General features: G+C 51.9%; 2 protein-coding genes across 3 annotated transcripts; both read left to right on the top strand.

Annotated features, from left to right (window-relative positions):
* Nucleotides 1–1206: 1206 nt before the first annotated feature.
* On the top strand, nt 1207–11146 carry top2a (DNA topoisomerase II alpha). Its single transcript, XM_076152290.1, has 36 exons — nt 1207–1372; nt 2416–2562; nt 2650–2740; nt 2842–2905; nt 3004–3149; nt 3237–3334; nt 3445–3657; nt 3775–3948; nt 4231–4332; nt 4421–4558; nt 4649–4787; nt 4891–5048; nt 5139–5264; nt 5362–5472; nt 5708–5813; nt 5959–6068; nt 6149–6241; nt 6325–6439; nt 6516–6637; nt 6724–6872; nt 6973–7204; nt 7386–7520; nt 7610–7810; nt 7896–8091; nt 8179–8270; nt 8381–8518; nt 8610–8693; nt 8801–8995; nt 9088–9217; nt 9309–9455; nt 9574–9748; nt 9849–9904; nt 9993–10109; nt 10220–10467; nt 10667–10927; nt 10962–11146. The coding sequence occupies exons 1-35, from the start codon at nt 1355–1357 to the stop codon at nt 10817–10819; spliced, it is 4719 nt and encodes a 1572-aa protein (XP_076008405.1). The 5' UTR covers nt 1207–1354; the 3' UTR covers nt 10820–10927; nt 10962–11146.
* Nucleotides 11147–11392: 246 nt separating this feature from the next.
* On the top strand, nt 11393–13818 carry LOC143001731 (gap junction delta-3 protein-like). 2 transcript variants are annotated; one of them, XM_076151481.1, is made up of 2 exons: nt 11393–11502; nt 12244–13818. In XM_076151481.1, exon 2 carries the CDS (start codon nt 12308–12310, stop codon nt 13211–13213), a length of 906 nt encoding a protein of 301 aa, XP_076007596.1. In that variant the 5' UTR covers nt 11393–11502; nt 12244–12307; the 3' UTR covers nt 13214–13818. The 2 variants fall into 2 exon arrangements, with proteins under 2 accessions (XP_076007596.1, XP_076007597.1); XM_076151482.1 differs by lacking the exon at nt 11393–11502 and adding an exon at nt 11554–11989.
* Nucleotides 13819–15033: the final 1215 nt, after the last annotated feature.

The raw sequence follows: 15033 nt of genomic DNA, 5'->3' as shown, positions 1-15033 counted from the left end.
TTCTTTAGGTTTCTGGTTGCCAATGATGTGATGGCATACACACAGTTTCGAAATGCAAGTTAGATTCTGTATGTACGCAAAGAAGATGGAGGCGGTAGACACATTCAGCTATTTCTCTTAATGAGGACGGATCATTCTTTCCAGCTAAGGATACAGAGTACATCATGCGCTGTGCTGTGCATGTGTGTGAATAGATGTGGGTGTATTATTGTGCATGTTTATACACTCTACACTACATCTGCTGGACTGGTACAGCTCGAGCTCCTCAGCCCTGTTATTACCTCGTCAAGGTCAGATGAGTGGGCATGGTGGCAGAAACAAAAGCGGATAAGAATGGAAGAATCCTTTTCTTTCTCTCTTTCATGGAGAGAAAGAATCCTTTTTCTTTCTCCCTTTCATGGAGCTTTATTGAATGGTGCACATTGGACTCTCTTTAAATTGGTTAAACACAGCTGTTAGACAGGAGGCGAAGCTCTGCTGCAAAATCACTCCATCTGAGGACTCTTGTGATACTACAAGCACACGCTTACATAGAGAGAAACCCATTTACCACTGAATAGCCTCCAGGCAGCTGCAGTCACGTACAATGGGCCTGTGTGGCTGTATGGGATTGATCAGAGATGTGATGAAATGCTTAAACTCGGTAGTTTAAATAGGAAAATGGAACACATTTCACTCACCTTTTTCCTGGTTTTTTTTTACATTGGTGCATGCACAAATCATTGCCAAATCTATATCAAACAAAGATTTCAATGTTGTGTTTTTTAGATTTGGTCACATTTAGGAGAATTTAACAAAATATATATATAATGTCTTTGAACAGGCGTTCGTTTTCTCCAGATAAGGTGATCATTTTTCTGTAATCTTGGGGTAACGATTTGAACGTATATATATATCTTGGATGCCTTAATAAAATTGCTTAGAGTAACGCTTTATAGTTTAAACTAATTGATATTGTGTGCATAACTAAATTCGGAAATGCAGAAAAATTATAAACTCAGTTTCGTCACATTTTCTTTTTCTACTTCCTTTTCTATCCGGGGAACCTGATTGGACGTCGGGCATGAAGTGGGCGGGCTTTCCGTCGCTTCAACGCCGCGCACTGGTCACCGGCTTGAAGAAGCAGAACGGACGTTTCCTATTGGATGAAACCCCAGAGAGCGTGCCGCTGATTGGTGCCCGCTATTTGGCGCGAGGATCCTCTCTGCTTTCGAACTCTTATAGCGCCAGTACGGACAGTTTGTTCGTGAAGGACAGGACGCCGCGGCCACTTGTAGGGTTCGTGTAGCTCGACGGAAAACGTGATAAAACAACAAATAAGCGTTATAAACTCGTGTCGGTAAAAAGAAGAAGGATGGCTGAACCACTGAAGGTACCGTCATCATTGAGCGACACCGCTTACTGCTTTGCTATCGACCTCAGTCTGCCGTTTGTTTGCTAACCGCTAACCTTTGATTTCATTCAGACGATTATGAACCGAAAACCGCTTAACGGCTTTATTCTAGCAACTAATCGGATATTTCGCCTTCAAATGCAGATGTAACACTAGACCGTGTTGACTGTAGAAATGTACGATGGATGCAAACAATTCACGCGCTGTGAACTTGTGAGCTCTTTCACCATGAAGCATCTCCTCTGCCGAAGTTCCCTTTGGCAGGGCACCAAATCTAGATCGCACCAACAGACTTTCAGCGTGCTTTTTTCTTCAGTAAAGCGACCAGTAGGTTTTTGCATGTAGCTTGTGTGTACATTGTGCTACTTCACTTGCAGTAAAAGTGGAACTCAGTGTTGCCACCTAACTTTCAGGGGAAGTTGCTACAGGCAGTTCTTTTTGTTGCTAAACGTTGCTAAATGACGTAAACGTGTAATGATGTAAAACTGTCATGTCATCACGTAGATTTCGCAATGACATTACATTAATTGACCGGCCCTCCCAACAATGAACATGATTTGAAATGTGTTTTTTTAGATGAGTTGGTTTATTATGACATATTTATATTAATAGTAACAGTAATTTAAACACATATTTATTTAAAATATTAAAATCAATATATATAAAATATTGTAATCAGATATTTTTACACAGGTTTGTCTTGGTCATATTGTTTTTATTAAACAGTTAAACCTACGCTTCTGCACCTCTGGCTGTACACTTTTGATTGAGACATGTTTGATGTAAGTTCTGTTCAAGATGAAACACTGGTGATCGACTGTGTTCTTTGGGTTTTAACTGCGGTTGTTGAACTATTTAAATGTATCCAGTTAGTTTAGCAATCGTCATGTTCATTACTTCACAGCGTTTTCTCTCATGTTGACTTATTTTCTGACTCACTTTTGTAAACTCTGCTGGAACTATTACCTTTTTTAAGTGCGCTAGATTTCCCCTAAATGCACCGATGTCTTCATGTGTGACAGGGTTTGTTCGTCAACAACCCGCTTGAGAAGACCAAGAAGGATCCCAAGCGTCTGTCTGTGGAGAGGATCTACCAGAAGAAGACGCAGCTGGAGCACATCCTGCTCCGACCCGACTCGTACATCGGATCTGTGGAGCCGGTCACCCAAGTAAGAAGTTGTAATGAATAATACCTTTGTTGACACAGTACAAAACAGGTGACATTTTCATTTACTCTGCTGAATTTCTATCTTTAGCAAATGTGGGTGTTCGATGCCGATGCAGGGCTGAACTGCAGAGATGTGACGTTTGTGCCGGGGCTGTACAAAATCTTTGACGAGATCCTGGGTGGGTAAACGTTGGCTTTTATTGATTAGTTTCTCTAATGTGAAAAGGCGACGGGTCTTCTGTACTGAATCGACGCGTTTCTTCTTCTCTTCTCCTCACAGTAAATGCAGCCGACAACAAGCAGAGGGACAAGGAAATGTCCTGCATCAAGGTCACCGTTGATGTGTGAGTGTAAAGCTGCACTGATTCATCCAATCTCATCCAATGATCCCAACTCGGGTCTTGCTGAACAGCAGTGTGTGTGTGCGTGTGTTTCCTTTCAGTGAGAACAACAGAATCAGTGTGTGGAACAATGGCAAAGGTATTCCTGTGGTGGAGCACAAGGTGGAGAAGGTCTACGTGCCCGCTCTCATCTTCGGACAGCTCCTCACCTCCAGTAACTATGACGACGATGAGAAGAAAGTCACCGGTAAGGTTTTGATGATAGGATTTGATTTGTTTATCTCAGAATATTATCCCGTTTCCTGGTTTGTAACGCACATCCCCACTTCTTTAGGTGGTCGTAACGGATACGGGGCTAAGCTCTGCAACATCTTCAGCAAGAAGTTCACGGTGGAGACTTCCTGTAAAGAGTCCAAGAAGACTTTCAAGCAGGTGGGGAGGAAATAGAAATCACAACGTTTGTGTTGTGGCCATTCCAAGTGGCGATGGCAGACCACATCACCATATGTCTGTGTGTGTGTGTGTGTGTGTGTTTGCTACAGACCTGGTACGACAACATGGGCCGGGCCGGGGAGACGAACATCAAACCCTTTAACGGGGAGGAGTACACCTGCATCACCTTCTGCCCGGACCTGAGCAAGTTCAAGATGAGCTCCCTGGACAAAGACACGGTGGCTCTGCTGACCAGGCGGGCGTATGACATCGCCGGGGCCACCGCCGGCATCTGCGTGTTCTTCAACGGCAACAAACTGCCGGTGAATAAACTCATGCTGATTCACTTTAGACTTGAAGTCATCATGCTGGTAGAGAATGCTGCTGCGTTCAGAAGAAGCAGCTGTGTTGTTCACTGACCCTCTGCTTTTGCCCTCCAGGTTACAGGTTTCCGTAGCTACGTGGACATGTTCCTGAAGGACAAGGTCAGCGAGACGGGCGAGCCCCTGATGGTGGTGCACGATGTGGTCAACAAACGCTGGGAGGTCTGCCTCACCATGAGCGAGAAGGGCTTCCAGCAAGTCAGTTTCGTCAACAGCATCGCCACCACCAAGGTGATCAGTCAGTGTGTCTGCTGTGTGTGTGCGCAGATCGATCACAGCCACCGATGGTCCTGTAGGAATACTGAGCACTGATATTTATTTAGTCTTCTTCTGAGGAGGAGGTTTTTAATTTGCATCCTGGAGCTCTAAAGCATTTAAACATTGACCGAACTCGCCGGCTCTTCTCTTTTGGCAACCAAGTCTCTGTCTGGCCGCTCTCCCAGCCACTTTGTGTCGCTCCGGTTTAAGACTTCAGAGATTTGACCTTGTGAACATTTGTCCTCTGGCCCGCAGGGAGGGAGGCACGTGGACTATGTGGCTGAACAGGTGGTGACCAAGCTCATCGACGTGGTGAAGAAGAGGAACAAGGCCGGCGTCATCGTGAAGCCGTTCCAGGTACGGTCACTTGTCCCGCTCTGGGTTCCTGCTCTCCTCCATAGTCGCTCCAATACTGTTAACCATAACATCCCCTCGCTTGTCACAGGTGAAGAACCACATGTGGCTGTTTGTCAACTGCCTGGTGGAGAACCCCACCTTTGACTCTCAGACCAAAGAGAACATGACGCTGCAGCAGAAGAGCTTTGGCTCCACCTGTACCCTCGGCGAGAAGTTCATCAAGCAGGTGGGAATCAACCGCGCGAGCTAGACCTTTCCCTCTAAACGGCGGTCCGAGCTGGCAGTCCCTCATTGTCCACCTTTCCTTTCTTCTCAGGCCATCTCCTGTGGCATCGTGGACAGCGTGATGAACTGGGTGAAGTTCAAGGCTCAGTCGCAACTCAACAAGAAGTGCTCAGCTGTCAAACACACCAAAATCAAAGGGGTGCCAAAGCTGGATGATGCCAACGACGCAGGTAAGCGCACCGGGACAACCCCCACCCCCACCATACACCGCAATGCATGCTGGGTACCCTGGGTGAGCTGCAGACATGCTGAGATAAACGTGTCCTCTGACAGGCGGGAGGAACTCCATAGACTGCACGCTGATCCTGACCGAAGGAGACTCAGCCAAGACGTTGGCCGTGTCCGGGCTGGGCGTGGTGGGCAGGGACCGCTACGGCGTCTTCCCCCTCAGGGGTAAACTGCTCAACGTCCGGGAGGCCTCCCACAAGCAGGTTCGGCCCTGAAACGCCCCCCCTTTAGTCTGACGGTTCAGTCAAAGCTCTGTCGTCGGCTCAGTGTTTGATCTTCCTCCTTCCCGTCAGATTATGGAGAACGTTGAGATCAACAACATCATCAAGATCCTCGGCCTGCAGTACAAGAAGAACTACAGCGACCCAGAGTCCCTGAAGAGCCTCCGCTACGGCAAGATCATGATCATGACCGATCAGGTGTGTTCTCACAGGATCCCCCTCCTCCGGTCTTTGAGCTTGTTAAGTTTACTGATGGTTTTACTAAACTGTGACTGCCTTCTCCTGCCTGTAACAGGATCAAGACGGCTCCCACATTAAGGGCCTGCTGATCAATTTCATCCACTGCAACTGGCCGTCTCTGCTGCGCCACAACTTCCTGGAGGAGTTCATCACCCCCATTATCAAGGTACTTAGTCCCGTCCGGCTCGAGCTAAAGTGCTCTCAGGCAGATCCCACAGGAGACGACCTCACAACACTCGCTGGTTGAGGAAGTTTGCCCGTGAACAAGTTTGATCTCTGAGCTTCTGAAGAAGAAGTGAACCTTTGTCTGTGTAAATTTTGAGCAACGCTGCCATCTAGTGGCTAAACCCTGGCACACACACAACCAATGGGCTTCATCAAGTGAACTTCTTTCTCCTCAGGCTTCTCTCAAGAAGACCCAGATGTCTTTCTACAGTATCCCTGAGTTTAACGCCTGGAAGGAGAAGCAGTCCAACTTCAAATCTTGGAAAGTCAAATACTACAAAGGTTTGTCTTAGACCCCTGTGTGGTAGTGACAGCAGACAAGTAAGCGTCCGTCTCCACAGCCGACCCATGCCGCCGCGTGTCTCTGTCGCTTTACCATCCCTCAACGGTGTGTGTGTGTGTCGTCTTTGTCCGCGTGTCCCTCCAGGTCTGGGGACCAGCACGTCTCAGGAAGCCAAGGAGTACTTCTGTGACATGCACAGGCACCGCATCCCCTTCAAGTACAGCGGCCCTGAAGACGACGAAGCCATCACCCTGGTAACGTGGCCTCTGGACTCAACCACCTCCACTATAAGTCTGACCTTAGTCCTAACCTGTCCTTCTCTTCGTGTGTTCAGGCCTTCAGCAAGAAGAAGGTGGAGGAGCGTAAGGAGTGGCTGACTCAGTTCATGACCAACAGACGGCAGCGCAGGGAGCACAACCTGCCCGAGGTGAGACGGCCGCGCTTTCACCCGCTGCTGCTTTGATCCGTGGGTGTTTGTTCTTCTCTGATCTGACCGTCTTGTCTTTGCAGGACTACCTGTACGGCGAGCACACCTCCTCGCTCTCATACAACGACTTTATCAACAAGGAGCTGGTGCAGTTCTCCAACTCTGACAACGAGCGCTCCATCCCCTGCCTGGTGGACGGTGAGGGGAAGACTGAGTGTGTGTGAGGCGCGGAGAGAGAGAGGCCGAGCTTACTGTGTGTGTGTGTGTGTGTCAGGTCTGAAGCCGGGCCAGAGGAAGGTGCTGTACTGTTGCTTCAAGAGGAACGACAAGCGTGAGGTGAAGGTGGCTCAGCTGGCCGGCTCTGTGGCTGAGATGTCTGCGTACCACCATGGAGAGGTGAGCTGACCTTTCACCTTCCCCTGTGCCCCTCTGTGTCTTTGTTGCTTTCAAATGAACGACCGCCGAGCTGGGTCTTGTTTCAGGCCTCTCTCATGATGACCATCGTGGGTTTGGCCCAAAACTTTGTGGGGAGCAACAACCTGAACCTCCTGCAGCCTCAGGGTCAGTTTGGAACGCGGCTGCACGGCGGCAAAGACTCGGCCAGCCCTCGATACATCTTCACCATGCTCAGGTCAGACAAGCACACGCACACGCACACACACACACAGCTGAAACATGTCAGAGTTGTGGTCCGTCTCTTGACCTAATCGTCCTCGTCCCGTCCCTTGCAGCCCGCTGGCCCGTCTCCTGTTCCCGGCCGTGGACAACAACCTGCTCAAGTACATCTACGACGACAACCAGCGCGTGGAGCCCGAGTGGTACATCCCCATCATCCCCACCGTGCTGATCAACGGCACCGACGGCATCGGCACGGGCTGGGCCAGCAAGCTGCCCAACTACAACGTGCAGGAGATCGTGGGCAACATCCACCGCATGCTGAACGGGGAGGAGCCACAGCTCATGGTGAGGAGGGGACGGGAGAGAGGACAGAGGAGGGGCTGAGGGAGAGGACAGAGGAGGGGCTGAGGGAGAGGACAGAGGAGGGGACAGGGGAGAGGACGGGTCTGCTGTCTGATTTAAACATCTTCTCCTCTTCATGTTCTGACCCTACCTACAACTTTCTCGCTCTCGCTCTCTCTCACAGCTTCCGAGCTACAAAGGCTTCCGCGGCACCATTGAACACGTGATGGCCAACCAGTACATCAACAGCGGCGAGATTGCCATCCTCGACTCCACCACCATCGAGATCTCCGAGTTGCCCGTCAAAACTTGGACACAGGTGAGTCGGCGTAAATCCTCCGCCCGTCCCTTAGGGAAGCGCTCGGCAGTTTGACCCCCGTTTGACCCCGTGGCTCAATCCCAACTCAGGCCTACAAGGAGAACGTGCTGGAGCCCATGCTGGGCGGCACGGAGAAGGTCCCGCCCCTGATCACCGACTACAAGGAGTACCACACCGACACCACCGTGCGCTTCGTGGTCAAGATGACGGAGGAGAAGCTGGGGGAGGCCGAGTCCAACGGGCTGCACAAAGTCTTCAAGCTGCAGAACCCCCTCACGTGCAACTCCATGGTAACGAACCGCCGCCACCTCCTCCACGGGCCCGCCGAGCTCCTGCGACTCCAGCTGACTCCTCCTCTGCCTCTCTGCTCCACAGGTTCTGTTCGACCACGTGGGCAGCCTGAAGAAGTACGAGTCGGTGCAGGACATTCTGAAGGACTTCTTTGAGCTGAGGATGAAGTACTACCTGCTGAGGAAGGACTGGCTGATGGGCATGCTGGGGGCGGAGAGCTCCAAGCTCACCAACCAGGCCCGCTTCATCCTGGAGAAGATCCAGGGCACTCTGGTCATCGGTCAGTACCTCTGGGAATGATTTGTGTTTGATGCGAGGCTGCAGTTTGTTTGGTTCAGAAGTGTGACTCTGCTCCGTGTGCCGGCAGAGAACAAACCCAAGAAGGAGCTGATCCGCATGCTGCAGGAGATGGGCTACGACTCGGACCCGGTCAAGACCTGGAAGGGGGCGCAAGAGAAGGTAGGAGAGCCAGAGACGGGCCGGTGACGAGAGCGACGAGCGGTCACTCTCTCCGCCCCAGCTGACGGCCTGTGGTGTGTGTGTGTGTGTGTGTGTGTGTCTGCTGTCAGAACGAGGAGGAGGCGGAGGGTCAGGAAGAGGAGGAGGAGGACGCCAGCGGGCCGGACTACAACTATCTGCTGAGCATGCCCATGTGGTACCTGAGCAAGGAGAAGAAGGACGAGCTGTGCAAGCAGAGGGATGCCAAGGTGCGGCGGTAACCATGGTTACATCTGTACAGTAGAGGTGTGGGATGCGTTTGAGCCACCTTGGTTATTCCTCACCTTGGTTGTTTTGTAGATGACGGAGCTGAGCACGCTGAAGATGAAGGCTCCAGCTGACCTGTGGAAGGAAGATCTGGTTAATTTCTCTGAAGAACTGGAGGTAAGACAGGTCGCCGCTCGTCAGCTCGCTGCCCTTAAGCTCACATGTGAGGCCGCCGGCGCTGAACGTTTCCCCTCTCTCTCTCTCCCCCTCTTCGTCCTGCTCAGCGCGTCGAGGCGAAGGAAAAGGAGGACGCCGCCGCCATGCCCGTCACTAAGGGGAAGACGGGACGAGGCAAAACGGTGAAGGTGAAGCAGGAGACGATGCCCACGCCGCAGGGCCGCCGCGTCGTCCCACGCATCACCAGCGCCATGAAGGCCGACGCCAACAGGAAAGCCGGGGTGACGAAGAAGAGGGTCAAGGTACGTCCTCTCCTGATTTCATATCAACCACCAGGTGCATTATGGGTATGAAGAGGCGAGCGTTTGACACGTGGCCGTTCCTCCAATGTCAGAATGAAGATGTGGTGGTGAAGATGGAGTTTGGAGAAGACGGAGAGGAAGGAGAGAACTCTGCTCCGCCTGAGGAGGTCGGCCTCGCTGCTCGACTGACCAAGAAAACCAAAGCCCCGCCCAAGGAGAAAGGTGAGGAAGAGCGCACCAGACCGCTGGGATGAAATGTCCGTAACAAGTGTAGTTGACCACACTCACACACTCACACACTCGTCCCACGCAGCCGCATCAAAGACGGGCAAGCAGACCACCCTGAAGTTTAAACCCACCGAGAAGAAGCTCGCCGAGAAGGACTCGCTCTCCAACGAGTTCAGCTCCGAGAGCGGGGCAGAGGAGGCTCCCAAGGAGGGACTGGAGCGCAAGACTAAAGGTGGAGCTGCAACACACGCACACGCACACGCACACGCACACGCACACGCACACACGCACTCCAAAGCACACAGCAGCACACAGCAGCAGAAAGCTAACGCGACTCCCTGTGTTGTCAGCCCTGGTGAAGTACGGCCTGTCTGAGAGCGAAGACGAGTTCGCCGACTGGGGGAAGGCGACCGCTCACAAAAGGAGAGCCTTGGTCAGCGACGAGAGCTTCAACGCCGATAACCACGATGACAGCGATGACATCGATTCGGCCTCCCCGACTCCTCCGCCTCGTAAAGCACCTGTGTAAGTCTCCGCCCCGCCACAGAGCTCACTCAATACAGCTGGAGTCTAAATTGTCGTCTTCATCTTCTTCCTCATCTTTTTCTTCTCCTACCTGGAGTAGAAAGAAAGTGACCAAAAGCAAATCAACGGTGACCAAAGCGGGGAGCAAATCCAGCTGTGAGTATTTGTGACACGACTCCTGGAATGCCGCGTTTAGGTTCTGAGGTGGCCCGACAGGAAGTTAACATCTGCCTCGTCTTTGCAGCTCAGTCCGACGAGCCGGCCGCCGCGTCGAAGCCGTCGGCTCGACCCAAAGCCGGGGCGGGGGCCAAGAAACCCGCAGCCGCCAGGAAACCGGCTGCGTCCAAGAAGAAGTCGCCAGGTATTCCCCACGACACACACACTCACTACTCATGAAACAAAGTCAACCATCTATCGATTAGATGATGGCGCTATAAGGGTTCTAAAGCTCTGGTTCCTCCCCCCTCACAGCTGCTCCGGACACCAAGCAGCCGTCCATCATGGCCGCCCTGTCCAAGCCCAAACCTGCGGCCGCCAAGGTTCCGTCATTCAACTCTAGCGACTCGGAGGTTGAAGCCAAAGCTCCGTTGGCGCCGAAGGCGCCGAAGGCCAAGTCGGCCGGCAAGCGGAAACAGGCGCTGAGCAGCGACAGCTCCGACAGCGACTCGGGCGACCTCATGTCCCGTATCAAGTCCAAGACCACGGCGGTGGCCAGCAAGGTCAGGTTTCACCGCAGACTCTCCATTTTCAGCTCCACTCTCTTTCCCAGCCGCTTCATCGGACCACCAAGTCCTTCGCTCTCTCTCTCGCTCTCTCTCTTGCTCTCTCTCTCTCTCTCTCTGTGTGTACACTCTCCAACAGCTTTGCTTGAATCGTCTCCTTCGTTAATCTCTGCACATTTCCCGCCCCTCCCTGCAGAAACCCAAGCAGCAGCAGGAGGAGAGGGAGAAGGAGGAGGAGCCCACCACCGTCCAGCCGTCGGACGACGACACGCCGGTCGCCCCGCGGGCCAAAGCGGGTCGAGCAAGGAAGCCTGTGGTTTACAACATGAGCTCAGACGATGACTTTTAGGCCTCAGCGTGTCGCTCAGAGCCGCTCGCACACACACACGCTCAGTTTGAGCGTTTGAGTCCGGGTTCTCCAGGACTTGTGGAGGTTTTAGTGTGTGTGTGTGTGTGTGTGTGTGTGTGTGTGTGTGTGTGTGTGAGACAAGCCAAGGTGTTTTTAAGAAGAACTTCAGTCTGTTGGATTAGAAAGCAGAACATTCACTTTATATGATGAAGAAGAAGAAGAAGAGTATCTGTGATGGTTTTATTGTTTGTTTCCTCTTGTTAATATTTCTGTGTTTTTGTCTTTTATACGTTAAAAAAAAAGAATAAAGTGGCTCTGTGTACTTGAGTGTGTGTGTGTGTGATTTCTTCTCTCTGCTTTACGGCGTACAAAGGTTCAGTCTGCTGCTGCTACTTTCTCTTTCCATCCGTTCCATCCGACACTTATCTGAGATGAATCATTTGAGAAGATGACACCACACACACACACACACACACACACACACACACACACACACACACACACACACACACACACACACACACACACACACACACACACACACACACACACACACACACACACACACACACACCTTGGGCCTTTGAGCTCCTCCCTTGAGACGTTACAGGAGGAGCATCAGCCCAGCACCTCTCTCACACACACACGTGCACACACACATCTACACTGGGAACGGTCACTGGGTAAGTCAAGTTTTTTTTTTCCTCACACCGCCAAAAGATTTTAGCTTAAATTCTTATCAGTTCTGATGTTTGTATGAGTTTGTTCTTCCTCGTTGGGTCGATGCCCGCTGGGCCCTGTTGCTCCCCATGTTGTCCGCCCCGTGTCTTGGTTCTAAGCTGCTGGGTTCTAAGCTCTCTCTCTGTCCTCCCCTGTAAAGAGGGAAGCTCAGAGTCGGGCCTCCTTCCTGCGATGAGGGAGCGCTCATCAAGAGTCGGCCCCCTCTCGTGTAAACATCACTTCTGTCCGCTGGGCTTTTGATGGCCACAGATTAGGATGGAACAGGAAGTTCCTTCTGTTGCCGCCCCTCAATCACAACCTTCCCCCCAAACAAACATCAGACACGGGGGTCCATTTACGAGCGACTAAGCGGACAGAATGGACGTGTTTGGTTGAAATCCTCCTTGAGCTTTTGGAGGCTTCTTCCTGTTGGCAGAGGGGTTTGCTGAGGTAGGAGCCCAGCCTGAGGAGAACCGGTTCTTTCACTGTGAATGATCAGATTCATTTTGTCGTCATGAATGTCAACCAGCCAGTTTGAGCCCACATGTAGCAGCTTGTCACCGTGTACATACACTGATGCTTTGTCGTGCCTTTGAGATGAACTTCATGTGCAGATGTGACATTTTGTCTTTCAGCTCAGGATGATGTCATCATGTTTCCATCGGGTCTTTGTGTTGATAGTAATCTCTCCTTCTTGCTTTCAGGCATTTGGACTTGGCGCCCTGATCTGCACAGCAGCCTGTAACGCCTTATCGTCACACACGCATCATGGGAGAGTGGGGCTTCCTCGGGGGGCTCTTCGACAACCTGCAGGCCCATTCGCCCATGCTGGGCCGGTTCTGGCTCTTACTCATGTTGGTCTTCAGGATCCTGATCCTGGGGACGGTGGCCAGCGACCTGTTTGAAGACGAGCAGGAGGAGTTCTCCTGTAACACCCTGCAGCCGGGCTGCAAGCAGGTGTGCTACGACACCGCCTTCCCCATCTCCCAGTACCGCTTCTGGGTCTTTCACATCGTCCTCATCGCCACGCCGTCCCTCCTCTTCCTCATGTACGCCATGCACCACCACAACAAGAGGACCAGCAGCCCCAAGCTCAACCAGACGAGCCGCCAGCTCCGCAGGGAGGATCTCACCCTGAGGAGGCTCTACATCGTGAACGTGGCTTTCAGGATTCTGGCTGAAGTGGCCTTCCTGTTCGGCCAGTGGCGCCTGTACGGCTTCAGGGTGGCGGCTCAGTTCCCCTGCAGCCGCTTCCCCTGCCCGTACACGGTGGACTGCTTCACGTCGCGCCCTGCAGAGAAAACCATCTTCCTCTCCTTCTACTTTGCAGTGGGGGTTGTGTCGGCCACGTCCAGCACGCTGGAGCTCTGCTACAGCTCCATGAAGTTGTTCTGCCCCAGGAGAGAAGCCACGGAGGAGGAGGAGGAGGAGGAGGAGGAGGAGGGGGTCTGCCACTGCAATCGCCTCAACAACCTCATACTGGAGGAAGACACGGAGCGGGAGCCGAAACCTCCAGGGAAGGCGGTGTTGGAGAGCGCCCCCTGCAGCGTGAAGCTCAAAGGCGGCTCAGTGAGGAGTATGAACAGCAGGAAAGTCCCCAGCATGGGGTCCAAGCCCAGCATAGGCTCCAAGAGGATGAGTAAATACACCAGCAGCAGGACCCTGGCGATGTGAACGGGGGTCCGGCTGGGTCCTGCTGGGTCCTGTTTCACTACGGAGACATCACAAGGAAACCAATGGAGACAATCAGTCCAATCAGGAAGTGAGGACACGACTGATGGCAGCGATGAGGAAACGAGTCATTACACTGAAACGACCTGGGGGCCGAGCCTGTGAGCTGTGAGACCACTCTGATGTTTCAGCTGGGAATTAGTTAAGAATTCAGTTTGACTGCATTGTTCTAGATTGATCTTTACCCCTTAGGATCAATACACTCCTCTTATCTTAAATTATAACTCCTGTAGGTGATCAAACGTGTGGATGTTGCACTTTAGCCACATACTTTTAGTTTCAATCTTAGTCTCCCATAGTGACGCCTGTGTGTGTGTGTGTGTGTGTGTGTGTGTGTGTGTGTGTGTGTGTGTGTGTGTGTGTGTGTGTGTTTTAATTGTATGCATTTCAATGTAACGATCCTGGGTGGATTGTCACAGAACTGTACACACACATCAATCGACCTGACGGTGGCGCTATAACAGTCAAAATGTGATCTTGTGTGTTGTTGTATGTTGCGAGGGGTGATGTCATTATCCTTCAGATGTGTGTAAGACAATAAAGACTCATCCAGTCGGTCATAAACAAGCGGGTCAAGGTCTTTACTGTTTTGGTTTTACAGCGCTCTTATGAGGTCGATTTTGTTTTGCAGAAGTTTGATGATGCCTCAAGTCAATTCCCCAAGATTTTCCTTTATTTTTGTACTGAATCTGTGTCAGATTTGATCCACAAACGGCCCCAAATGTGTGTAAATGTGCTCCAGTATTAAGACGGAAGAAAGTCATCTAATCTGACCCTGACTCTATGTGCAGGTTCCCTTTCCCACCAGCAGAGGGCGCCAGTGCACCGGGTAAACCGCAGCCGTTTTAATTATTGAGCTCTGCTGCTCAACGAGATGACTTCATTTGCAGCCGTGTAATCCCAGCGGCGGCATAGAAGCTTCCAGGTCGTTATGAACACTCAGGGGCGGATTTAGCCTTGATAGCTGCAGCACAACACGGGGGCGGAGCAGGGGGGGGGCCTCGTTCACGCCGAGGCCCCCTCTCGTCTTTGGGGACAGTTCAGAGTGAACGCGGCCATTCCACCTTGAAGAGGCTTACAGCTCCGCACGTAAATTGAATTGAATCGTTCTCCGCCGTTAATGATTCCTGAGGCGGCGTTTTGTTTGGAGGAGCGTGGTTGCCGTGGTGGCGTGATTGTCTTTTGACGACGTCAGCACTTACACGTCTGTGTGGCTCATCGCCACGCAAAACCATCGAGCTGCGCTCCCGAGAAGATTATTCCTGACTCCAATATTCCCTCTTATAACACACACACACACACACACACACACACACACACACACACACACACACACACACACACACACACACACACACACACACACACACACACACACACACACACACACACACCTCCTACTGTTCCCTGGATGCATCATATGCAGATTGCAGAGCAGTTGTGCCTCTTTGATGTGCTTGGAAACAGAATTGGTGATGTGTTTTATATAACCGCTGGGAGGATTACTGTCAAAACTTTCCCCCTCCTCGTCTGACTAGAAAGTCTGCCTGCCTGCTGCCTTCCTCACCTCTCGCTCCTCATCTTCCTCAGTCTGGAACCACCTTCGCCTGTCTGTCAGTCAGTCTGTCTGTGTGGCGGAGATCCAGGAGGCCTCAGAGAGAATGTAGGTCATCTGTTTCTGGTTTTTGACTCGTCGGAGAAGATGTCTCTCTCTCCCTCTCTCTCCCCCTCTCCTCCCGCCTTTGTTCCCTTGAAGGAGACAC

The sequence above is a fragment of the Genypterus blacodes genome, unplaced genomic scaffold (assembly GCF_046128005.1).
Source record: "Genypterus blacodes isolate CSIRO-AG114 ecotype Tasmania unplaced genomic scaffold, CSIRO-AGI_Gbla_v1 ptg000055l_1, whole genome shotgun sequence".
Taxonomy (NCBI): domain Eukaryota; kingdom Metazoa; phylum Chordata; class Actinopteri; order Ophidiiformes; family Ophidiidae; genus Genypterus; species Genypterus blacodes.
Note: the sequence above shows the minus strand (reverse complement) of the source record. Positions and strands in the feature narration are given on the sequence as shown.